This window comes from Ranitomeya imitator, chromosome 3 (assembly GCF_032444005.1).
Source record: "Ranitomeya imitator isolate aRanImi1 chromosome 3, aRanImi1.pri, whole genome shotgun sequence".
NCBI lineage: Eukaryota > Metazoa > Chordata > Amphibia > Anura > Dendrobatidae > Ranitomeya > Ranitomeya imitator.
Genome location: NC_091284.1, coordinates 126,155,556 through 126,182,202, shown reverse-complemented (window position 1 = coordinate 126,182,202; position 26,647 = coordinate 126,155,556). Strand labels below are relative to the sequence as shown.

Sequence of the window (26,647 nt, the reverse complement as noted above, 5' to 3'; positions counted from 1 at the left end):
CAGCCCCTGACCGCACTCTGACTGCCCCTGGATCACCCTCTGGTCACACCTTGTGACTACCCTCTGACCACATCCTCTGACTACCCCTTGACTACCCCTGATCGCACTCTGACTACCCCTGATCGCACTCTGACCAGCCCCTGATCGCACTCTGACCAGCCCCTGATCGCACTCTGACCAGCCCCTGATCGCACTCTGACCAGCCCCTGACCGCACTCTGACCAGCCCCTGACCGCACTCTGACCAGCCCCTGACCGCACTCTGACCAGCCCCTGACCGCACTCTGACCAGCCCCTGACCGCACTCTGACCAGCCCCTGACCGCACTCTGACCAGCCCCTGATTAGCATAGCTGAACCGATTTTTTTCAAATGGAAAGCATATGGCCTTCTGCACCTGCCCTAATAAAGAGAATAACTCATCTGCTTTTATCCAGAGTAAGGCTATGTGCAGATGTTGCAGATTGTTTGCGTTTTTGCGTCGTTTTTTTCGCTGCGAAAACGCATGCACAACACAACCCATTGAATTCAATGGGATTCTAGAAAGCTGTGCTAATGCTGCGTATTTTTCTGCTGCGGAATCGCATAACGGAAAAATACGTAGCATGTTCATTCTTTGTGTGGAATTGCGGCGATTGTGCACACATAGGAATGCATTGATCCGCTCACTTTCTTCATGGGGCTATGCCCACCATGCGGGAAGTAAGCGGATCATGTGCGGATGGTAGCCAGTGTGGAGGAGAAGAGACTCTCCTCCAGACCTTAAAAAAAAGAATTAAAATAAAAAAGTTATACAGGTCCTTCTCAAAAAATTAGCATATAGTGTTAAATTTCATTATTTTCCATAATGTAATGATTACAATTAAACTTTCATATATTATAGATTCATTATCCACCAACTGAAATTTGTCAGGTCTTTTATTGTTTTAATACTGATGATTTTGGCATACAACTCCTGATAACCCAAAAAACCTGTCTCAATAAATTAGCATATCAAGAAAAGGTTCTCTAAACGACCTATTACCCTAATCTTCTGAATCAACTAATTAACTCTAAACACATGCAAAAGATACCTGAGGCTTATATAAACTCCCTGCCGGGTTCATTACTCAAAACCCCCATCATGGGTAAGACTAGCGACCTGACAGATGTCAAGAAGGCCATCATTGACACCCTCAAGCAAGAGGGTAAGACCCAGAAAGAAATTTCTCAACAAATAGGCTGTTCCCAGAGTGCTGTATCAAGGCACCTCAATGGTAAGTCTGTTGGAAGGAAACAATGTGGCAGAAAACGCTGTACAACGAGAAGAGGAGACCGGACCCTGAGGAAGATTGTGGAGAAGGACCGATTCCAGACCTTGGGGAACCTGAGGAAGCTGTGGACTGAGTCTGGTGTGGAAACATCCAGAGCCACCGTGCACAGGCGTGTGCAGGAAATGGGCTACAGGTGCCGCATTCCCCAGGTAAAGCCACTTTTGAACCATAAACAGCGGCAGAGGCGCCTGACCTGGGCTACAGAGAAGCAGCACTGGACTGTTGCTAAGTGGTCCCAAGTACTTTTTTCTGATGAAAGCAAATTTTGCATGTTATTCGGAAATCAAGGTGCCAGAGTCTGGAGGAAGACTGGGGAGAAGGAAATGCCAAAATGCCTGAAGTCCAGTGTCAAGTACCCACAGTCAGTGATGGTGTGGGGTGCCATGTCAGCTGCTGGTGTTGGTCCACTGTGTTTCATCAAGGGCAGGGTCAATGCTTTATGGAGATGAAGATTTCATTTTTCAGCACGACCTGGCACCTGCTCACAGTGCCAAAACCACTGGTAAATGGTTTACTGACCATGGTATTACTGTGCTCAATTGGCCTGCCAACTCTCCTGACCTGAACCCCATAGAGAATCTGTGGGATATTGTGAAGAGAAAGTTGAGAGACGCAAGACCCAACACTCTGGATGAGCTTAAGGCCGCTATTGAAGCATCCTGGGCCTCCATAACATCTCAGCAGTGTCACAGGCTGATTGCCTCCATGCCACGCCGCATTGAAGCAGTCATTTCTGCCAAAGGATTCCCGACCAAGTATTGAGTGCATAACTGAACATTATTTTTTGATGTTTTTTTTGTTTGTTATTAAAAAACACTTTCATTTGATTGGATGGGTGAAATATGCTAATTTATTGGAGACAGGTTTTTTGGGTTATCAGGAGTTGTATGCCAAAATCATCAGTATTAAAACAATAAAAGACCTGACAAATTTCAGTTGGTGGATAATGAATCTATAATATATGAAAGTTTAATTGTAATCATTACATTATGGTAAATAATGAAATTTAACACTATATGCTAATTGTTTGAGAAGGACCTGTATACTCACCTTCTGGCGGCCCCCGGATCCAGCCCAGGCCTTGGCGATGCTCCCGCCAACTCCCGTTCCCAGCGATGCCTTGCCACAATGACCTGTGATGACGTAGCAGTCTCGTGTGATGCTACGTCATCTGGGGTCATTGTCGCAAGGCATCGCTGGGAACGGAAGCTGTCGGGAGCATCACGAGGAGCAGGAAGGCTGCGGGGGCCGCCGGAAGGTCAGAATATCATGATTTTTTATTTTTTTTTTAATAATTTTTAACATTAGATCTTTTTACTATCGATGCTGCATAGGCAGCATCAATAGTAAAAAGTTGGTCACACTTGTCAATCACTATGTTTGACAAGTGTGACCAACTTGTCAATCAGTTTTCCAAGCGATGCCACAGATCGCTTGGAAACCGCTAGCATTCTGCAAGCTAATTACACTTGTAAAACACTAGTGTTTAGTGGGAATACGCATGCCAATTCTGCGTATTTCCCACAGCAGCGAGTTGCGCAATTGCCCCGGAAATTTCCGCGGCAATTCCGAACGTGTGCACATAGCCTAAGGCTTTAATAGGATCCACCAGACATCACTGACACTCCTCGTTTATAACACAATCATGTCTTCTGTCACAGACTGAATATTGAGATATAGACAATAACTTGATTGTGTCTTGTGTTGTACAGGGGGAACGTCTAAGTCGCTTTGGTTTTAGGACAGAGACAACAGGCAGAGTGGTATTTCGCGTCCACTCCATACATCAGTCACGGTACGAGCAGATCTACAGTAATATACATTAGATGAATGAGTCTTACAAATAATTGATGTAGACCATGGTGTAAAACTGACTGTAGATATGCAAATTAATGGGAATGTGTCATTTAGTTTATGCTTTTCAATGTGATGGAAGCATAAGATGTGGACAGAGGCCCTAAGTCAGCAGCTGCCACCTCCACACAAGATGGGCATATTTGAGACTATAGTATACAACCTAAGCATGTAAGGTCATATGGAACCTTTGTATGGACAGCTTCTACTGGAACATCCTATGTAGAGTGTCTCTGTAGCAGCTGCCATCTCCTATCTCAGTAATGGGAGACTCCGTCGTCACTGAATACAGAATTTACATCACAATTTAGAATTTTGATAATGACTGAAATTTTGGCAGGAAAAGAAGCACATTTTTCTGATAAGATATGTTTCAATGTTGCTTATTTTATATATTTTAATATGTACTATTGATTTATGAAATAAAAATTAAAACGGTTATACTTTAACCCCTGTTATGGTACATGTCGGACTCCCTCGTGTGGTGCGGGCTGATCTATACAGCTGACATGTGCCCGCAACAGCTGCAGGTGGAATTGTGATCCACCCGTGGCTGTTAACTAGTTAAATGCTGCTGTCAATCTCTGACAGCGGCATTTAAGTCGCGCTTACAGGAAGCGCGTCTCTAATCCCACCCATTGGTGACCCTGTCACATGATCACAGGTCGCCGATGGGTCGGCATGACAACCGGAGGTCTGCAGCAGACCTCTATGGTTGTTATTGGCAGATTGCTATGAGCACCGCCTAGTGGTCAGCACTCATATCAAGTGAGCATTTCTGCTACGCAAAGGCGATCTGCTCATCGCCTGTGTGTAGCAGAGGCGATCAGACAACTGCAGCTTCTAGTCTCCCATGAAAACTATTGAAGCATGCAAACAGTGAAAAAAAAAATGTTTTTAAAAATATAAAAAAGATCAAATCACCCCTCTTTTGCCTAATTCAAAATGGCAGGTCAGTTTTAGCATTTAGTGAACGTGGTAAAAAAACAAAAAACAAAACTGTGGATTTGCACTTTTTTTCAATGGTTGGAATTTTTTCCTGTTTTCCAGTACACAATATGTTAAAACAAATGGTGCCATTCAAAAGTACCACTTGTCTTGTAAAAAACAAATCCTCACATGAACATATTGACCGAAAAATAAAAAAGTTATGGCTCTGGGAAGAGGGAGAGCAAAAAACCCCAAAACGGAAAATGTCCCGGTGGTTAAGGGGTTAATCCTTCACGATCTTACGTACCTTTACGTCCTGGTTGGAATGGTGTTCCTGACCTAGGATAAATAGCTACCTTCTGATGAACATGTGGGACGCACAGGAGCTCTGCCCGCACGATCGCTGACGGGAGCTCGACTTAAGTTAAAGCATAGACCCGGCTGACCATGCCTGGACATTTTAACCCCCTAAATGATGCAGTCGATATTGATCGCAGCATTTTAGTCTCAATCGTTGCCATGGCAACCTGAGGCTGTCATGACGACATCTGCGTCACCAGGCTACAGCAAGCCTGTTAGGCTGGTTTCACATTTGCGTTTTTTGCCGCTGCGTTTTAGCGCAAAAAAACACATGCGTTTTTTTTCCTATACTTAACATTAAAAACGCATGCGTTTTTTTTGCATGCGTTTTGCCGCCGCATGCGTCTTTTGTATGCATGCGTTGTGTTGCAGAAATGCAACATGTAGTAATTTTTAGCTGCGTTTTTTTGCGGCAGAAAAACGCATGCATTTTTTTGCGAAAAAAAAACTTATTGCTGTCTATGTAAACGCATGCGTTTTTAAGCACATGCGTTTGGTTGCGTTAAAAACGCATGCGTTTTTATAAAAAAAAACAAGAAAAAACACTGATAAGCCACCCCACACCATAAAATTGATAAAGGGATCCTAACCCTAAACCTAACCCTTGGGATCCTAACCCTAAGGGTTAGGGGTAGGGTTAGGGTTAGGATCCCTTAGGGGTAGGGTTAGGGTTAGGATCCCTTAGGGTTAGGGGTAGGGTTAGGGTTAGGATCCCTTAGGGTTAGGAGTAGGGTTAGGATCCCTTAGGGGTAGGGTTAGGGGTAGGGTTAGGATCCCGTAGGGGTAGGGTTAGGATTCCTTAGGGTTAGGGGTAGGGTTAGGGTTAAGATCCCTTAGGGTAAGGGTTAGGGTTAGGATCCCTAGGGTTACTAGGGATCCAAACACTAACCCTAACCCTAGCTATTTCTGTTTATAGTGGGTTTTCTTGTTGATTTTGATGATTGGCAAGCTGTCACACACTTCTCATCATGCGTTTAAAAAACGCAAACGCATGAAAAACGCATGTAAACGCGTCAGAGTTTGTAATAAAACATGCAAAAACGCATGCGTCTAAAAAACGCGGCGTTTTACATGCATTTTTTTCACCACATGCGTTTGCATTTAAAACGCTGCGTTTTTAAACGCAAATGTGAAACCAGCCTTAGATATTGCTGAGAGCACGGTCTAAGAGGCTTCTGTCAGCAATGCATTCTACAAGTGACCAGAGTGAAAAAATGTAAAGTCCTATAGAGGGACTAAGAATCACAGAATGTTAGAGTTGAAAGGGACCTCGAGGAATAAAGGGAAAAGTACGCAGATAATGATTTATTTTGAGAACCCTGCAATTAGAAGTGGAAATAAAGAACAAAATCCCAAAGCCCCCTCCCATCTCAGCCCCACAGTGTGCCTAAATCACATTGAGTCCAGATGTTTGGCATTTCTGTAGGATGAGAGCCTGCCTAATTTACGGGTGCATGTCTCCAGAAGCTAGTCAGTACAATGTACTGGGCCCTGGAAACAGCAGATTTGTAGTTTTCAATCAGCAACATCCACTGCTGCTTATATATGGAAAACACACATGGAGTCAAAATAGTCACTACGCCTGTAGATAAATTCCCACAGGGGTGTAATTTCCAAAGTGGGGTCACTTGAGGAGGGATTCTGCTCTTCTGGCACTTGGGGCTCTGCAATAATTGGTTCTAGAGTCTAGTCTGTCCCTCCTGAGTCCGCTAAGCAGTACTGTACAGCCACATATTGGATATTGCTATGTTCAGCAGAAATCCTGGGACAAATGTTGGTGCCATTTTACCTATTTCCCTCTGTGAAAATGTAAAATCTGGGGCAAGAACAAAATTTTTGTGATAAATATATAATTAATTTTTTCTTCACTGACCAATGGTATAAAATTTTGTGATACACCTGTAAGTGTGAATATGATCTCTGCACCCCTAAATGAATGCATTGAGAGGTGCAGTTTGTAAAATGGGGTCACTTATTGAGAATTCTGCTGTTCTGGGACCTCATGGGATCTGTCAATGTGACATGGCCCCCTCAAACCATAACAGTAAAATCTGGACTATAATAGGCGCTCTTTCCCTTCTGAGCTTTCCACTGTGCCTGAAAAGTAGTTTCCGATTACATGTAGGGTATTGGCGCACTCAAGAGAAATTGGAAAGCAAACTGAGGGGTCCATTTTTTTCCTATTAGCCCTTTTAAAAATGAAAAACTTAAAGCTAAAACAAAATTTTAGTGGTAAAAATGTAATTATTCTTTCTTCACCGACCAATGGTATACAATTCTGTGAGGCACATGTGATGTCGACATGCTCACTGCACCCCTAGATGAGTTCTTTGGGGGTGTAGTTTGTAAAATGGGGTCACTTATGGGGTGTTCCGTTGTTTTGGCACCTCAGGGGCTCTGCAAATGTGACAATGGCACGCTCAAACTATTCCATTAAAATCTGAACTCTAATATGGCGCTTCTTCTCTTCTGAGCTTTGCATTGTGCCTCAAAAGTAGTTTTCAATCACATATGGGGTATCGGCGTACTCAGGAGGAACTGCGTAACAAATATTACCATTCATTTTCTCCTATTATCCTTTTTGAAAAATGACAAACTTGGGGCCAAAACAACATTTTTAATGGAAAAAATGGTAATTTTCCATTGGCTCAGCCTAATGTTCTACAGTTCTGTAAATCACCTGAGGGTTAGAAATTCTCACAACACCCCTTGATTATTAATTCCTCTAGAGGTGTAGTTTCTAAAATGGGGTCACTTTGGGGGGGTTACCACCGTTTAGGGGCTTTGCAAACGCAACTCGTTGCTCCTTCCTTTCCAAGCCCTGCCGTGTGCCCAAACAGTAGTTTCCCACCATATATGGGGTATAGGAACAACAAATTGTATGGTCCATTTTCTGCTGTTACTCTTCTGAAAATGAAAACTTTTTGGTAAAAATAACATTTTTGTGGGAAAATGTGGTAATCACTATGTCACAGAACTTTGAGCTGTAAAAAAAAAAATATTTACAGTTTTACCACAAAAACATTGTTTTAGCCCCAGATATTACATTTTCACAAAGGGAAATGGGTAAAAATGTCACCAAAATGTATCACGCTATTTCTACTGAACGGAGAATTACCCCATATAAGACTGTATAGTACTGATTAGCCACGTCGCGAGACTCGGGAGGGAAGAAGCGCTATTTGACTCTTGGAGCACAATTATCGTAAAATAGTTTGTTGACTCATATTCAGAGCCCCTAAGTGCCAGAAGAGCAAAATCCCCCCTGAAGTGACTCAATTTTGGAAATTACAGCCCTCTGGGAATTTATATACAGGTATAGTGATGATTTAACTCCATGGGTGTTTCCAAAAACAAGCAGCAGTGGATGTTGGCAGTTACAAACCAACTATATACATTCCAAAACACAGTCTTGGTCGCATAGAATTCAAGATCAGTTCAAAACCAAACAGTTAAAGGGCTCAGAGCAACATCGTCAAATTTTAACAGTTTTCATGCAGTCTCATGCCTTACCAGAACCTCTTGCAGAAGTACAGCAGTAGCTAGCAATCAGCAACAATGAGCAGCTATCAAACAAATAACAAATACATTTGTCTTGATCCAAGAAAGCCTCCTTTCTTGGAGAGAAAAGGTTTTGTGAGTCAAATACTCACACACTTACCCAGGATTTTGGTTTTCTGTTTGGGACAGAGTCAGTCGTTCTGTCCATGATGAGAATCAAAGGGTAAAAATAATAATGTATCTCACTGGGGCCTCCAAATTATTAGAGACAGGATCTCCTCTGTCTTGAGTAGGCTGGACTGGTCTAGGAACCCAAACTTCTTAGACTACACAGTAAGACACACACACCAGGGTTGTCTTTTTCAAAGTTTAATTTATTGTAGGATGAGTCCATCATTTATAGAGGACTCCTATTACGTAAAGAATTTCACAATGTTACACAATGTTTGGCAGAAATATTGGTAAAAACAATCATTTCTCAGAGATAATGACTTTTGATATGATAGATTATATTTGTGGCGTTGCTATGACTCCTAAAATGTCAAAAATCACCGTAAACAGTTTGTCCTTAGCCGAAATAGAGAATTGTCGCACTTTCCCATGAATTCTTAGGAAAGTTTTTTTTTTTTTTTTCCCATACAGCTAAAGTCCATCCTGCCAAGGACAAACATTGCTAAATATAAACAGAAAATATTTCTTAAATTCTTATGGAGACACAGATGATAACCACAGAAAACAAACATGACAATATGTTATGAAAAACAGATTTTTTTTAAACCAATAACTTTTTATTGAACATTTCCAAGGTTTGATACATGTGTATATGACACAGTTGCCTTAAAATTATATAAAAGGGGGGGGGGGATAAGGACGGGAGAGGGGGGGTAGTTGGTATAGGATGGGAAATTAGGAATTGGAAGAATAAACATGGGAATAACAATATAACCAATAAACAGGACGCCATAAGAGAAATTAGAGATCTAAGAATGTGTACTTCATTTGAAAGATCTAGAGTTGCAAAAACTGAATTCAGGGAATATTGGGTGTATAGGCCCACTGCAAAGCACTCCACAAGGCTCAGCAGAGTTACTCTGGACTCTGTCTGGCCTCTGTTCAGGTGAGTCAATTTTTTTCAAAGGTGCACAAAACTCTGGCCGACAGCTTTTTTTTTTTGCACACTTAAAAAGACTGACACCGCTGGATTATAGGCCAGACGACATCCATAGTGTCTCAATCAACCTCATTATACAGAATCTTCCGCCAGAAGTTCTGTCTGACTCACGTAGTTCAGAGATTTACACGGAAACCACAGTGTAAGGGCTCAGTGCAGAGCGCAGGAGAAATGTGAGCCGAGCCATACTGCGATCTTTGGGAGGCAGAATGAACAAATCAACAGCAGGTGAAGAATTAGTTTTTATTTTTTACGCTGTTCCTTCTGCTGTATAAGTGATTAGACGACTTTATTCTTCAAATGAGTTCGATTACAGCGATGCCAGATATATATAGTTTTTTTTATGTTTGGTTGCTGTTACACACTAAAAGACGCTTTTGTTTTGTTGCAAAACTTGGCATCGCCATATTTTGAGAGCTACAGTGGGGAAAATAAGTATTTGATACACTGCCAATTCTTGCAAGTTTTCCAACCTACAAAGAATGAAGAGGTCTGTAATTTTTATCGTAGGTACAATTTAACTGTAATTGATAAAATCTAAAAAAAAAATCCAGAAAATCACATTGTATGATTTTTACATAATAAATTTGCATTTTATTACATTAAGTACCGTATATACTCGAGTATAAGCCGACCCCCCAATTTTGCCACAAAAAAACTGGGAAAACTAAATGACTCGAGTATAAGCCTAAGGTGGGAAATGCAGCAGCTGCCGGTAAATGTCAAAAGTAAAAATAGATACCAAATAAAAGTAAAATTAATTGAGATATCAGTAGGTTAAGTGTTTTTGAAAATCCATATTGAATTAGGAGCCCCATATAACGCTCCATAAAGTTCATTATGGCCCCATAAGATGCTCCATATTAAAATATGCCCCATATAATCCTGCATAAAGGTTAATAATGGCCCCATAAGATGCTCCATAGACATATTTGCCCAATATAATGCTGCGCAAATGCTGATTATGGCCCCATAAAGATATTTGCCCCATATAGTGCTGCACAAACGTTGATTATGACCCCATACAGACACTTGCCCCATATAGTGCTGCACAAGTGTTATGGCCCCATACAGACACTTGCCCCATACAGTGCTGCACAAACGTTATGACCCCATACAGTGCTGCACAAACGTTATGGCCCCATATAGTGCTGCACAAACGTTATGGCCCCATATAGTGCTGCACAAACGTTATGACCCCATACGGTGCTGCACAAACGTTATGGCCCCTTATAGTGCTGCACAAACGTTATGACCCCATACAGTGCTGCACAAACGTTATGGCCCCTTATAGTGCTGCACAAACGTTATGGCCCCATACAGTGCTGCACAAACGTTATGACCCCATACAGTGCTGCACAAACGTTATGGCCCCATATAGTGCTGCACAAACGTTATGGCCCCATACAGTGCTGCACAAACGTTATGGCCCCATAGATGCTCCATACAGACACTTGCCCCATTTGCTGTGATAAAAAAAAATCACATACTCACCTCTCCGTCGCTCAGGCCCCCGGCGCTTTCAATATTCACGTGCTCATCGTTCCGGCGCCGCTCCATCTTCAGCACTGACGTTCAGGCTGAGGGCGCGCACTTACTACGTCACCGCGCCCTCTGACCTGAGCGCCACTGCTGAAGATGGAGCGGCGCTGGAACGAGGAGCAGGTGAATATCGCGCAGCGATCCCCTCCCCGTTATACTTACCTGCTCCTGGCACTGTGCAGTCCCTGCTTCCCCGGCGCTGCAGCTTCTTCCTGTAGTGAACGGTCACTGTTACCGCTCTTTACAGTAATGAATATGCGGTTCCACCTCCATAGGAGGTGGAGCCGCATATTCATTACTGTAATGAGCGGTACCGTGTGACCACTCAGTACAGGAGGAAGCTGCCGGCGCCGGGAAGCCAGGGACCTGCAGGGACCGCGCCAGGAGTAGGTGAGTATAATTAGACAGCCCCCGCTCCCCCTCACCTGCCGACCCCTGGGTATGACTCGAGTATAAGCCAAGAGGGGGACTTTCAGCCCAAAAAAGTGGGCTGAAAATCTCAGCTTATACTCTAGTATATACGGTATTTGATACAATAGAAAAACAGAACTTAATATTTGGTACAGAAACCTTTGTTTGCAATTTCAGAGGTCAAATGTTTCCTGTAGTTCTGGACAAAGCTTGCACACACTGCAGCAGGGATTTTGACCCACTCCTCCATACACATCTTCTCCAGATCTTTCAGGTTTCTGGGCTGTCACTGGGCAACATTGAGTTTCCAAAGAGTTTCTATTGGGTTCAGGTCTGATAACTGGCTAGGCCACTCCACGACCTTGAAATGCTTCTTACAGAGCCACACCGCAGTTTCCCTGGCTGTGTGTTTGAGGTCTTTGTCATGCTGGAAGACCCAGCCACGACCCATCTTGAATGCTCTTACTGAGGTAATGAGCTTGTTGTCCAAAATTCGCGATTCTCGACCCCATCCATCCTCCCTTCAAGATGGTGCATTCATCTTGTCCCATTTGCAGAAAAGCTCCCCCAAAGTATGTTGTTTCCCCCACAATGCTTTACGGTTGGGATGGTGTTCTTTGGGATGTAGTCATCCTTCTTCTTCCTCCAAACATGGCTATTGGAGTTGATATAAAAAACAGGATTTTTGTTTGCTTACCGTAAAATCTGTTTCTCGGAGCCTTCATTGGGTGTCATAGGAACCATGGGTGTATGCTGCTGCACTAGGAGGCTGACACTAGGCACAAAAAAAGTTAGCTCCTCCTCTGAAGTGTACACCCCACCGACTGGCATTATGAACCTCAGTTACTGAGAAAGCAGTTGGAGACAAAACAATAAGGTTAAACCCTAACCACAAACATGAGAACTGTAAACATGAGAACAGTCATAGAACACCGAACAGAAACTGAATAACATGGGAGGGTGCTGTGTCCCCCAATGAAGGCTCCGAGAAACAGATTTTACGGTAAGCAACCAAAAATCCTGTTTTCTCTATCGCCTCTCATTGGGGGACACAGGAACCATGGGACGTCCCAAAGCAGTCCCTGGGGTGGGAAAAACAGACTTCCATCAGGTCAGAGGACTCACCACTGCCGCCTGCAAGATCCTTCTGCCTAGGCTGGCATCCGCCGAAACATAAGTATGGACCTTGTAAAATTTGGCGAACGTGTAGATGGAAGACCAGGTTGCCGCTTTGCAAAGCTGTAGGGCGGAAGCCCTGTGGTGCACCACCCAGGAGGCGCCGGCTGCCCGGGTAGAGTGAGCCTTTATCCCAGGAGGGGGAACTCTGTTCTTGACCCGGTGAGCCTCCAAAATTGCCGTTCTGATCCAGCGAGCAATAGTCGCCTTGGAAGCCGGCAGGCCTCTACGCATGCCATCAGGAATGACGAAAAGAGAATCCGTCTTCCGGAAAGTGGCCATTCTAGCCAGATAGATCCTCACTGCCCTGACAAGGTCCAGCTTGTTCAACGATCGCTCCAGAGGAGGAGTCAGAGCTGGACAAAAGAAAGGTAGAACAATGTCCTCGTTGAGGTGGAAGGAAGGCGGAGGCCTGAGGACAACCTTGTCTTGGTGAATAACCAAGAACGGAGGTCGGCAAGAAAGGGCCGCTAAATCGGAAATGCGGTGGATCGAAAAGATGGCCACAAGAAAGGCCACCTTCCAAGATAGAACTGACAGGGAAACTTCCCTGAGAGGCTCAAAGGGAGAACCCCTCAGATCGTCCAGCACAAGATTTAAATCCCATGAATCCACAGGGGCCTTGCAAGGAGCGACAGCGTGGGCTACTCCTTGAAGGAAGGTCTTAACCTGTGGCCGAGAAGCTAACGTCTTCTGAAAAAGGATGTTGAGCGCAGAAACCTGGCCCTTTAGGGAACTAAGAGCCAGGCCCGAGTCCAGCCCTGCCTGAAGGAAGGCCAGAATGGAAGGCAGGGAAAACGACATGGGTGAAACGCGGTTAGACTTGCACCAACGGAAGTAAGCCTTCCAGGTACGATAGTAGATCCTAGAAGACGAAGGCTTCCTAGCCTGGATCATAGTATGAATCACCCGGTCCGAAAGGCCGGACGCTCTTAGAACTGCGTTCCCAACAGCCACGCCGTCAAACTGAGCGACCGAGAATTCGGGTAGCAGATCGGGTCTGTCTGGAAGGCACCAGGGGGCGTCCGCGAGAAGATTGACGATGTCCGCAAACCAAGATCTCCTGGGCCAATCCGGAGCGATCAGAATGACCGGCACCCCTTCCGCCTTCATCTTTTTCAACAACTTGGGGAGCAAGGGAAGGGGTGGAAACATATCGGGAAGCACGAACTGCGACCAAGTAATGGCCAGAGCGTCGACGCCCACTGCGAGAGGGTCGCGAGACCTGGAGACGAACCGAGGGACCTTCCTGTTCATAAGTGACGCCGTGAGGTCCACGTCCGGAGTCCCCCATCGAAGACAAATCTGATGGAAGACCTCCTGATGCAAGGACAATTCCCCTGCCGCGGGGCCCCCATGGCTGAGGAAGTCGGCGGCTCAATTGTCCACGCCAGGGATATGCACCACAGATATCACCGCAACCGTTGCCTCTGCCCAGAGGAGGATCTTGGATACTTCAGCCAAGGTCAGAGAACTCCGGGTCCCCCCCTGATGGTTATAAACAAATGGATGAATGACCTCGGGGAGATCAAAACATCCAACACCGCAGAGACACCATCACGTGTTTCTCAACGCAGTGATCCAGAACACTGCCCCCATCGCTTATGGGAAATATGCAAATGCATGTAGAAAAGCCGCGGAGACACCATCACGTGTTTCTCAACGCAAGCAATAAATAGACAGGTCTTTCACCGGGAAGGAACAACCACGGGAAGAACAGCTTCCAAAAGGAAAACCACCTATGCCAAAACATGGTATCCATCCACAGACAGCTATTTCGGGGTATTTGCCCCTCATCAGTGTGGAGTAGGAAACTGGCTATTAGGAGCAGTGCCTGGTAAAAGGACTATAAACATAAGGATGAATGACCTTGGGGAGATCAAAACATCCAACACCGCGGAGACACCATCACGTGTTTCTCAACGCAAGCAATAAATAGCCAGGTCTTTCACCGGGAAGGGCAGCATCCAAAAGGAAAACCACCTATGCCAAAACATGGCTTTTCTACATGCATTTGCATACATGTTGAGAAACACGTGATGGTGTCTCCGCGGTGTTGGATGTTTTGATCTTTTGGTCGGCTGGAGTATGGCAGGGCATTGTCTCTGCTGCGGCCATCACCAGAGAGAGCTGGAAGCGCCATGGAGGTCCCCACTCTGGTGTCCTCCCTGAGCGAGCGTAAGCAGGGCATTGGCAGGGCCTTTTGCCAGTACTTGTCAGCCACGCATCCCCAGTACATTGTGCACCAACGCGCTCCGAGGAAAAAAGAAATAGACTCCCTGACTGGACCGAGCCGGCGGCTGATATCCACAGGCAATAGCTCTCGCCTCTGGTGCAGTAACTTCACAGGTGGGAGGCGCCACAAAGGGTCCATCGATTCATCCTGCCTGGGCACAGAAGCACGGAGCAACAGCGAGTCTCAGGCTGATGCCCGTCGGCTGCGCAACCTGATGTTGCGTTCGGATGACGCTTAATGATATGTTACTTCTGGGCGCGGGTACTGGAAGCGGGCTCTGCCGGCCGGCGGTACCTATGTGCAAAAGTATGTAAAGGGACCGACGGAGGTAAGAAAGCAGATGCAATATGGAGGCACAGCAACTGCAGGAGCATCCTTTGCAACAGCAGAAAAAGACAGAATATGCCCGTCTCAACCCCACAGGAAGCAAGCATGGCAGCCGCATGGGGTTTCGTTCGAGCAGTATGGGAGGTACTGCAGAAATCAGAAGCCATCACAGCTCCGGTAGGATCGAGGAGTCCGCAGTTTCCAAGGCAGACTTTTCGGATGTTGTCTAAGGTCCTGATCCGGTACCCATAAAATCTTCCTAGTGGTGAGTGATCTACGAGAACGTTCAGCATGCTAATGCCCCCTTTTTCTCTCGTTTTGTTTTTTCTCCATATCTCTCTCTGCTTCTATTTTTCGGGGAGGGAGAGAGGTGGTCCCTTGGAATTGTACAGGGAAAATGAACCACAGGAAGTGCCCCCTCTGTGGCCAGGGGCTGTTGACTGGCATAGTTTCTTTGACCATGTTCTCATGTATAGAGCAGACTATTTCGGAGGAATCCCCTAATTTTGCTGCCAGTCTAAAATCTTTGATCAGAACGGAAGTACAGAGGTCCTTATAATCACTGTCCTACTTGGAAGATAGGTGCTCTATAAGGAAAAAGAGATCTAGAGTATCCCCTCTGTTATTGGATGATTCTGCAGAGTCAGAGGAAGAAGACCTGTGTGAATTTGGCCTAAGTTCCACCTCATTTGACAGAAGGTCAACATTGTTTTCCCTTAGATGAGACGGATAAGTTGGTGAAGTCCATAATGTCCACAAAGGGTCTTGTAGAACAAGATCAAAGCGGTCGGTTCAGGACATGGTGTAAAAAAACCTCAGGACTTTCCCAGGGAATGAGCATGTGCAGGACCTCATTAAGAGGAAGTGGGAAAAACCAGAGAGAAGGGGTCAGTTTTCAGCTTCCTTTAAAAATAAGTATTCTTTTGAAGAGGAGGCTACTACTTCTTGGAATAAAGCCCCTAAGCTCGATGTAGCAATATCCAAAATCTCCAGGAGGGTCTCGCTTCCTTTTGAAGATCTAGGTTTACTAAAGGACCCATTGGACAGGAAGACTGATGGCTTCCTTAGAGCGACATGTGAGGCCTCCACAGGTGCACTAAGTCCAGCAATTGCGGCAATCTGCGCAGCCAGATCTCTAAAGATCTGGCTAGATAACCTGGAGGACCAGCTGGAGCAGAAGGTCCCAAGGGATACCATCCTAGCCTCAATCCCAACCATTAAAGGGGCAGCAGCATTCCTGGCGGACTCATCATCTGACTCTAAGTTGGCAGTCAGGTCAGCCATACTGTCTAATGTGGGTTGTACGGCGGTCTGGCTAAAGTGCTGGCCGGGAGACATGCACGTGAAGGTCAAACTATGTTCCCTCCCCTGTGAGGGTAAATTCCCATTTGGGCCCGCCCTGGATGAAATTTTGGAGAAAGCTGGGGACAGCAAGAAGGGTTTCCCAAGAACCCCCTTTCCATCATTTTGGCGGTCTTTCCGGAAGGGATGTTACACCCACAAGAAACCAGCCAGAGATTGGGATAAGTTGGAAGGCCGATCTAGAGAGGGCATGAGTTTCTCCTTCGGGTGACCCTCGCCAGAAGCCAAAAAAACCCTCTCAATGCCTCGACCCCCCAGGTGGGAGGAAGGCTTTGTCTCTTCCTCCCAGCCTGGGAAAGGATTTCTTTCAGTGCCTGGATCCTCCACATCAAAGGGTTAGGTCAAAAACTAAAATTCCATACCTCTTCGCGGGAAAGATACATCAAGACCCCTCCTCAGCCATCCCAGTACAAACAACTAGTGCTAGAAAACAAGATCCTAGCACTCAGGGAGAGTCATGTATTGGAAGAAGTTCCACCAGGAGAAATAAAAAAGGGGTTCTATTCCCCCTAATTCCTGATAAAAAATAATGGATGCATCTTTAAGAACTAAAATAAAATTGAAGGCTTTAAACAAATTCCTGATCATCCCTTTGTTCAAGATGGAGTCAGTAAGGACAGCAGTAAAGGTTCCCTTCCCAGGCTGTTATACAGTTGTGGCCAAAAGTATTGACACCCCTGCAATTCTGTCAGATAATACTCAGTTTCTTCCTGAAAATGATTGCAAACACAAATTCTTTGGTATTATTATCTTCATTTAATTTGTCTTAAATGAAAAAACACAAAAAGAATTGTCCTAAAGCCAAATTGGATATAATTCCACACCAAACATAAAAGAGGGGGTGGACAAAATATTGGCACTGTTCGAAAATTCATGTGATGCTTCTCTAGTTTGTGTAATTAACAGCACCTGTAACTTACCTGTGGCACCTAACAGGTGTTGGCAATAACTAAATTACACTTGCAGCCAGTTGACATGGATTAAAGTTGACTCAACCTCTGTCCTCTGTCCTTGCGTGTACCACATTGAGCATGGAGAAAAAAAAGACCAAAGAACTGTCTGAGGACTTGAGAAACCAAATTGTGAGGAAGCATGAGCAATCTCAAGGCTACAAGTCCATCTCCAAAGACCTGAATGTTCCTGTGTCTACAGTGCGCAGTGTCATCAAGAAGTTTAAAGCCCATGGCACTGTGGCTAACCTTCCTAGATGTGGACGGAAAAGAAAAATTGACAAGAGATTTCAATGAAAGATTGTGCGGATGTTGGATAAAGAACCTCGACTAACATCCAAACAAGTTGAAGCTGCCCTGCAGTCCGAGGTTACAACAGTGTCAACCCGTACTATTCGTCGGCATCTGAATGAAAAGGGACTGTATGGTACGAGACCCAGGAAGATCCCACTTCTTACCCCGAGACATAAAAAAGCCAGGCTGGAGTTTGCCAAAACTTACCTGAAAAAGCCTAAAACGTTTTGGAAGAATGTTCTCTGGTCAGATGAGACAAAAGTAGAGCTTTTTGGGCAAAGACATCAACATAGAGTTTACATGAGGAAAAAAAGAGGCATTCAAAGAAAAGAACACGGTCCCTACAGTCAAAAATGGCGGAGGTTCCCTGATGTTTTGGGGTTGCTTTGCTGCCTCTGGCACTGGACAGTCTGAAGACTACCAACAAATTTTGCAGCATAATGTAGGGCCCAGTGTGAGAAAGCTGTGTCTCCCTCAGAGGTCATGGGTTTCCAGCAGGACAATGACCCAAAACAGACTTCAAAAAGCACTAGAAAATGGTTTGAGAGAAAGCACTGGAGACTTCTAAGGTGGCCAGCAATGAGTCCAGACCTGAATCCCATAGAACACCTGTGGAGAGATCTAAAAATGGCAGTTTGGAGAAGGCACCCTTCAAATATCAGGGACCTGGAGCAGTTTGCCAAAGAAGAATGGTCTAAAATTCCAGCTGGGCATTGTAAGAAACTCATTGATGGTTACCGGAAGCGGTTGGTCGCAGTTATTTTGGCTAAAGGTTGTGCAACCAAGTATTAGGCTGTGGGTGCCAATACTTTTGTCTGGCCCATTTTTGGAGTTTTGTGGGAAGTGATCAATGTTTTGCTTCATTCTCTTTTGTGTTTTTTCATTTAAGACAAATTAAATGAAGATAATAATACCAAAGAATTTGTGATTGCAATCATTTTCAGGAAGAAACTGAGTATTATCTGACAGAATTGCAGGGGTGTCAATACTTTTGGCCACAACTGTATGGCAGTCCTGAACTTCAAAGATGCATACTATCATGTACCAATTCATGCTCAATATCAGAGATTTCTCAGAGTAGCGGTGCAGATACAATCAGAGGTCAGACACTTCCAATACAGGGCTCTGCCATTTGGATTAGCGATAGCTCCTCGGATATTTACGGTATCTTTGTATTTTCCGGCGTATAAGACGACCCCCAACTTTTCCAGTTAAAATATAAAATCTTCTCAAAAGTCGGGGGTTGTCTTATATGCCGGGTGTCGTCTTATAGGGTGGGTGCGAAGCAATCTGCGGTCGACGTATATAGTGGGGGGGAGTGGTCCCGATGACGAGGTGAGGGAGCGCCTCACCAGGAAGGTGTAAGTGAAGCAAACTGTCAGAGTCTGGGATGCCAGGGTTATGCAAAAAAGAGAGAGAGCGGTGCTGTGCCTAGATAAACACTCCTCTTTCACTCATCTGGCTCGCCCTTCTATCCTATTATCTCCTTCTCTGCCTCTGCTTCACTTACACCTTCCCGGTGAGGTGCCCTCTCTCCTCGTCATTGGGACCGCTCCCCCCACATCTGCCCTATAAGATGACACCTGGCGTATAAGACGACACCCGACTTTTGAGAAGATTTTCAGGGGTTAGGCTACGTTCACATTGGCGTTCCGCCAATGTGCGTCGCTGTTGCGCCGGCGACGCAGCGGCGACGCGCCCCTATGTTTAACATAGGGGACGCGTGCGTTTTTAGGGTGGCGTTTTTCGACACTTGCGTCGTTTCCGACGCTAGCGTCGGACGCAAGAAAATGCAACAAGTTGCATTTTCTGTGCGTCCGATTTTGGTCAAAAAACGACGCACGCGTCGCAAAACGCGCGCGTTTTTTCGTGCGTCGCGCGTTGCGTCGCCGACGCAGGGCGGCGCAACGCTAGTGTGAACGTAGCCTTAAAAAGTAGTCTTATACGCCAGAAAATACAGTAATTTCGGAGGTAACAGCTCATCTCCAGGAAAAGGACATACTGGTGGTGCCATATCTGGGTGACTTCATGATTGTGGGGGCCTCATTCCTTCAGTGTCAAGAACAGGTCAGGGTGACAGCAGCACCTTGAAAAAGTTAGGGTGGCATTTGAATCTCAAAACATCCAGACTACGACCATTAAAGGGAACCTGTCACCCCGTTTTTTGAGATTGAGCTATAAATACTGTTAAATAGGGCCTGCGCTGTGTGTTCCTATAGTGTATGTAGTGTACCCCGATTCCCTATGTATGCTGAGAAATAACTTACCAAAGTCGCCGTTTTCGCCTGTCAATCAGGCTGGTCAGGTCGGGAGGGCGTGGTGACATCGGTGGTTCTTCCTCAGCTTTACGTTGGTGGCGTAGTGGTGTAGTGGTGAAGACACAGCGCGCGATCTGCGCTGTAATCCCTTGCATCGGTGGGGGCGGCCATCTTCCTGGGGCCGCGCGTGCGCAGATCGAGTGCTCTGCTGCACGGGGCTTCAGGAAAATGGCCGCGGGATGCCGCGCGTGCGCATTAGAGATCGCGGCGGCCATTTTCCCAAAGCCGAGTTTGCATCTCGGCTTTGGGAAAATGGCCGCCGCGATCTCTAATGCGCACGCGCGGCATCCCGCGGCCATTTTCCTGAAGCCCCGTGCAGCAGAGCACTCGATCTGCGCACGCGCGGCCCCAGGAAGATGGCCGCCCCCACCGATGCAAGGGATTACAGCGCAGATCGCGCGCTGTGTCTTCACCACTACACCACTACGCCACCAACGTAAAGCTGAGGAAGAACCACCGAAGTCACCACGCCCTCCCGACCTGACCAGCCTGATTGACAGGCGAAAACGGCGACTTTGGTAAGTTATTTCTCAGCATACATAGGGAATCGGGGTACACTACATACACTATAGGAACACACAGCGCAGGCCCTATTTAACAGTATTTATAGCTCAATCTCAAAAAACGGGGTGACAGGTTCCCTTTAACATCAAAGGTCTTCCTGGGCTTAGTAGTAGATTCAGTAAAACAAGAATGCCGCCTCCCGGAGGATAAGAAAGGAAAGATCATAAGCCTCATCTCATCTACAGTGGCAAATCCAGAAAAGTCCCTAAGAAAGGCGATGTCGCTGCTGGTTTCTCTGACTTCCTAAATTCCAGCAGTCAAACGGGCCCAGTTCCATACATGGTATCTACAGTGGTGTGTCCTGGAAAATGAAGTGGCCTTGCAGGGACGGTTGGATAGCAAGCTGACTCTTTCTGGGGCAGTGGTCCATTCTCTCCCTTGGTGTCTAGGAATAAATTCAGCAGTGTCCAGGGTGGTTACGACAGATGCCAGTCCCAGGGAGTGGGGAGCCCACCTAGACGACTTGGGTACAATGAACCTGGTAGAAGGAAGAGAAGTTAACCTCCTCAAACAGCTGGGAGCTCCTTGGCAGTAACAACCAGATTGCGGTAGCCTACATAAACCACCAAGGGGGTACTTGCTCTCCTCTACTAATATTGATTGCAAAATGGATATTTATAGTAGCGGAAGAGCACTTCCTTTCATCATTGGCCATGCGTGTCAGAGGAAACGAAAATCGCAAAGCAGACTTCCTAAGCCGCAGACAGCTAAGCCAGGTAGAGTGGTCTCTAAAGGAGACAGTATTCAATCAGATTGTGGACATGTGGGGTCTCCCTCAAATAGATCTTTTCGCCTCCAAGAACAGGAAGATCCAGAAATTCTGCTCTCTAGACTCCGGGGAGAACCCTCACATGGTGGACGCCTTCACAATGAGTGGACCCTCGGGCTATTCTATGTGTTTTCCCCGGTGTGTCTCATCCCATCTGTCCTAAAAAAGATCAGGGAAGACAAAGCAAGGGTTATCATCATAGCTCCCTTTTGGCCAATGAGGTAATGGTTCTTTTGGCTGAGAGCAATGTTGATTTTGGATCCGTGGGTTCTCCCAGAGGACCAGGATCTTTTGACCCAGGGACCTTTTCTTCATCCTCAGTTGTCCAGACTGCATTTAACAGCCTGGAACTTGAGAGGTCGATTTTAGAGAAAAAGGGGGTTTCGGCTAGGTTAGTTTCTACCCTATTTAGTAGAAGAAATCCAGTAACCACAAAGATCTATGGGAGGACCTGGAGGAAATTCTTATCCTCCTCGGGGGGGGCGGATCTGGAGGGCGGATCAGTCAGCACTAGTGATGAGCGAGTATGTTGGTTACTCGAGTTTCTCCGAGCATGCTCGGGTGGTCTCCGAGTATTTCAGCGTGCTTGGAGATTTAGTTTGTCGACGCAGCTGCATGATTTGCGGCTGCCAGACAGCTTGAATACATGTGGGGATTGCCTGTTTGTTAGGAAAACAGTACCCTTAACTGCCGCCATTAAAAGGCATATTGGGTGTCGTTAAGGGGTTAACACACTGCACTATAAAAGCAAAAGTGTTTGTGACCATCCAACTCAGTCCCCCCCACCCCATACCCATCAGGTCATGTTTGAGGGTGCTGGATGGCTGGAGGTGAGAAACGTTTCAGTAAATGAGTACTTACAAGTTGTGTAACGTGTATAGCTATCCTTAGCAGACTTGTAATTCACTGAAACTGAGCTGTATCTTCTCTCCATTTTGTATGTGTTGCTTCGCAGATCCTTCCTTGACAGGAACTCTCTGAGGAAAAGGATGCAGAGTGTATTGGATCGTCTGGGAGGCTCCAGCCAGCAAAGCTCTATACTCAATGTCCTTGGTACGTGGTTCCTTCTGTAGATTCGATGCAGAGAACCACCTAGTGGTTACTTCTGATATTGCAGTCTGTCTCTAAGATCTGCTTGGCTCAACGTAAGGTATGTGTGTTCTAGTTCGCTAAGGACCGAAAGGAAGGAAAAGTACACAGTGACTCCACGCATAGCATCTATATATTATGTATGTATGTTTGCATGTGTGTATATATATATGTACATATATATATATATATATATATATATATATATATATATATATATATATATATATATATATACATATATATATATATATATATATATATATATATACATATACATAATGGATGTATCTGAAAGTCTGTTACTTCATTTCTTAGTTATCCGTGTAGCTGAGTTGCTTTTGTTCTCCAATTACGGACCTAGTCCAGACTGATCTGTAATTGCCTCCATAGTTGTGTCGAGAAAATGGGGAGCGTCTACTAGAAGAAGGCTGTAATACATTCAGATGACTTATTTTCACTGTTTGCTGTTGGTGAAGGATTGTGGCATCTCTCACTGCTAAAGGTCCAGCAGGACTTAGTCGTTGCGCTTAGTGTCTATTGAGAAAGGATAAATCTATTTCCATTCATGTTAAGTTTAATTTTATTGCAGATGCTTTCCAGAGCGCAAGAAGACGAATGCAACAGGCAAGGGAGAGCCTCCCGATCGACATTTTGAGTGGTACAAGAACATTACAGCTCGAGCAGTCAACAGCGTGAATGTCGGAAGCGCTAATTTACACGCAGTTATTGACCAAAGGCTGTATGTTACTGGGTCTATCACTGACGGGTCACTCTCTGTTTACCCAAAGAGACCTGTCAATCAGGCCAGGTGGGAGAAGCTATCAGGGAGCCGCCCACTTGGCTCCTCTCCCCATTCATACTAGTTTTCAACTTTCTTCTAAAATGCTGCAATGTTTGTGACGAGGGGCGCTGTTCCTGTGGTTCGGGCAGCATGAGCCTCTTGTCCATTGTCTTCGTAACTTGCACAATTTGTGATATGAGAGTATAAAGGGGTTAAAGATGCCTATGCAAATTTTCTATTTATCCGGGCACATTCTTTTACCAAAAATGTCACAAGCCGAATGACAAAATGTGTCATTAGTCACATTATATAACCTCTTAGATCCTGCGTGTATCCTTGATGTCAGCCCATAAGCGGTCATACAGAGTGCACCACTATGCCCGCTGGCGCTGATAAATATAGCCGAGTGCTGGGCTTTACTGGGCAGCCCCTTGCCTAATCACTTCAGCGCCTCTTAGAAAAACAGTCAACACTTTCCTCCCGCAGCAGCACTGTTCCTGCAATGTCGGATCTGTTCTCAGTGTTCCGTTGGACATTCTTGTATCACGTGACTATTGCAGCCAATCAGTAGCTGCAGGTCTGCTGCGGCTCTTCAGTATTCCGTCAGAGCGATCGTCTGCTTGGCTACAATAGTGCGGGTTGCAGCAGTTAAGTGTTAAACGTCGTCACACGGCATCCTGAGAATAGTAGTAAGGCATCATTATGGAAGGAGAATACACCAGGGCTTGCCCAGTAGCCGACAACCCCTTTACAAGCATCTTTTCTGAGGACATACCCCCTTTAGGAAGATTAGAAGACTTTTTGTATCGGCACTTAAATGATATCGCTGTACAGAGTTTATTATGTGTTTTTTATATTTATTAAAATATATTTCAAATGTATAAAGTATTTTTTGGCATTTATTGTACTTGGGTGATAAAATAAAAATTAACATGTTAGAAGGGGTATTCCCTTTAACAGGTTAGAAGGAGTAGTAATAGTAATAATATTAGCTAATACCTCCAATTAGAAATGTAGTATAGTTCTCCCGATAAGCTATGCCGCTTACCCCATGTATAGGGCATTGCAGTATCTTAGGTATTGTAAGGATTTCACTCACTCAGCTGCGACGGCTGACACTCAGGAGACGTGTTCCTTTAAAGTTCACTGGGTTTATTGCTTCATAAACCATGTTGCAAACAACAGAAAACAAATAGCCTTTGGTTCAGGTAAAGAAAAACAAGTGTCCAGTTCATCCGGCTCAGTCCTGAAGCCGTAACACACTCAGGAGGGTTTCACCTCCACACATCTCTGCTGTGTAAAGGATTAGCCAGTCTTATAAAGAGCTAACCCCACCCAGTAACCCATCACATGATTAGCCATGTGGTCTGACATTACCACAGGTCCTGAAACACATATACAAGATTATGTGCAAGAAAGGAATACTCCGGGCTACATTACAGCAACCAGGCACTTATGTGGCACATACCTCCCATCGACTACAAACCCTTTAGCCATGCTACATACCTCCCCCCTCTGCCTAAAGCCGTGGGGCTTGGCACTTTCCCCCACTAAACAAGGGATTCTCGATAGGGCATCCGCATTACCGTGCAGCTTTCCGGCCCTATGTTCCACATGGAAACTGAAGTCCTGCAGGGCTAAGAACCAACGGGTGACTCTAGCATTTCTTCCTTTCGTTTCTCTCATCCACCTAAGCGGGGCATGGTGAGATACCAGTCTAAATTTACGTCCCAGCAGATAGTACCGCAATGTGTCCACTGCCCATTTTATGGCCAAGCACTCCTTCTCAACGACTGAGTAGTTCTTTTCAGATGAGGACAGCTTCCTACTCAGATAGAGAACAGGATGCTCCTCCCCATGTAGTTCTTGGGAAAGGACTGCTCCCACCCCAACATCTGAGGCATCTGTCTGAAGAATAAACTCTTTCTTGAAGTTTGGGGCCATCAGAACGGGTTGCTTACATAAAGCCTCTTTCATTTCTTGGAAGGCTGAATCTGTTTCTTCGGACCACTTAACCATTACTGATTTTGTCCCTTTTAGCAGGTCAGTCAGAGGCGCCGCCATTGTGGCGAAGTTTGGGATGAACCTCCTGTAATATCCCACGATTCCCAGGAAGGCTTTAACTTGCTTCTTGGAAACTGGTTTTGGCCATGTTTGAATTGCCTCCACTTTACTGATTTGGGGTTTTATTTCTCCATGACCCACTATGTATCCAAGGTACTTAGCTTCTTCTTTACCCAATGCACACTTCTTCGGGTTTATTGTAAATCCGGCCTCTCTTATAGCATCAAACACCGCTTGGACTTTCTCCAGATGACTCTCCCAGTCCGGGCTAAAGATGACGATATCATCTAGGTACGCAGCAGCGTATGCCTTGTGGGGTGCAAGGACTCTATCCATAGCCCTTTGGAAGGTGGCCGGAGCTCCCTGTAGGCCAAATGGCATCCGGACATACTGGAAGCATCCATCTGGTGTAGAAAACGCCGTCTTCTCCTTGGCTTCCTGTGCCATGGGGATCTGCCAATACCCCTTCGTCAAATCCAAGGTGGTTATGTACCTGGCGGGCCCAAGCCTTTCGATGAGCTCATCAACTCGGGGCATGGGATATGCGTCGAACTTGGAGACCTCATTCAACTTCCTATAGTCGTTGCAAAATCTCCACTCCCCATCAGGTTTTGGGACCAGGACAATTGGGCTCGACCAACCGCTCTTGGATTCCTCAATGACTCCAAGCTTCAACATACGCTCCACTTCCTTGGAGACTATTTCTCGACGGGCCTCAGGAATTCTATAGGGCTTCACGTTCACGCGCACATGGGGCTCTGTCAGGACCCCATGCTCTATGACCTTCGTGTACCCAAGCAACTCGGAAAACAGGTCCCTGTTTTTCTGGAGTAACTCCCGGCATTGCTGTTTCTGGGACTCCGATAGCGTCTCCGCTATAGTAACCGCTCCAACCTCATCTTCTGGGTTGCTTAACAACGATGGAGTTACTGTCGGCTCTCTATCTTGCCACGGCTTGATAAGGTTGACATGGTATACTTGGAATGGTTTCCGTCTTCCTGGTTGGTGAATTTTATAGTTTACTTCACCAAGTTTCTCGACAACCTCATATGGCCCTTGCCATTTGGCCAAGAACTTGCTTTCCACTGTCGGAACTAACACAAGAACTCGGTCTCCCGGATTGAATTGCCTCACTCTTGCAGACCGGTTGTAGACCCTGGCCTGAGCTTCTTGTGCTTGGAGAAGGTGTTCTTTCACGATAGGCATCACCTTTGCAATCCTCTGCTGCATCAGGGCCACATGCTCAATGACGCTTCTGTGGGGCGTGACTTCGGCTTCCCAGGTTTCCTTGGCTATATCCAGGAGTCCTCGTGGATGTCGGCCATACAGAAGCTCAAACGGTGAGAAACCTGTGGAGGCCTGTGGAACTTCACGAATGGAAAACATCAAATAGGGTAAGAGACAATCCCAGTCTCTACCGTCTTTCTCTATAGCTTTTCTCAGCATGCTCTTCAGTGTCTTGTTAAATCTCTCAACAAGGCCATCTGACTGGGGATGGTACACCGAGGTCCTCAACTGGGAGATTTTCAGGGCTTTGCATAGTTCCCTCATCACCTTGCTCATGAAAGGTGTCCCCTGGTCAGTCAGGATCTCCTTCGGCAGACCTGTCCGGGAAAAGACATGGACCAACTCGC

The 26,647-nt window shown here is 45.8% G+C and overlaps 1 protein-coding gene across 1 annotated transcript in view; it reads left to right on the top strand.

The window, feature by feature from the left end:
* Positions 1-23,829, top strand: part of MKS1 (MKS transition zone complex subunit 1) — a 57,070-nt gene extending 33,241 nt beyond the window's left edge. The window contains exons 16-18 of the mRNA XM_069761393.1: positions 3,024-3,106; positions 22,032-22,129; positions 22,758-23,829. Coding sequence (XP_069617494.1) covers positions 3,024-3,106; positions 22,032-22,129; positions 22,758-22,864 — 288 coding nt within the window. The 3' untranslated portion in view covers positions 22,865-23,829. The remainder of the gene's footprint in view (positions 1-3,023; positions 3,107-22,031; positions 22,130-22,757) is intronic.
* The last annotated feature ends 2,818 nt before the right edge of the window (positions 23,830-26,647 follow it).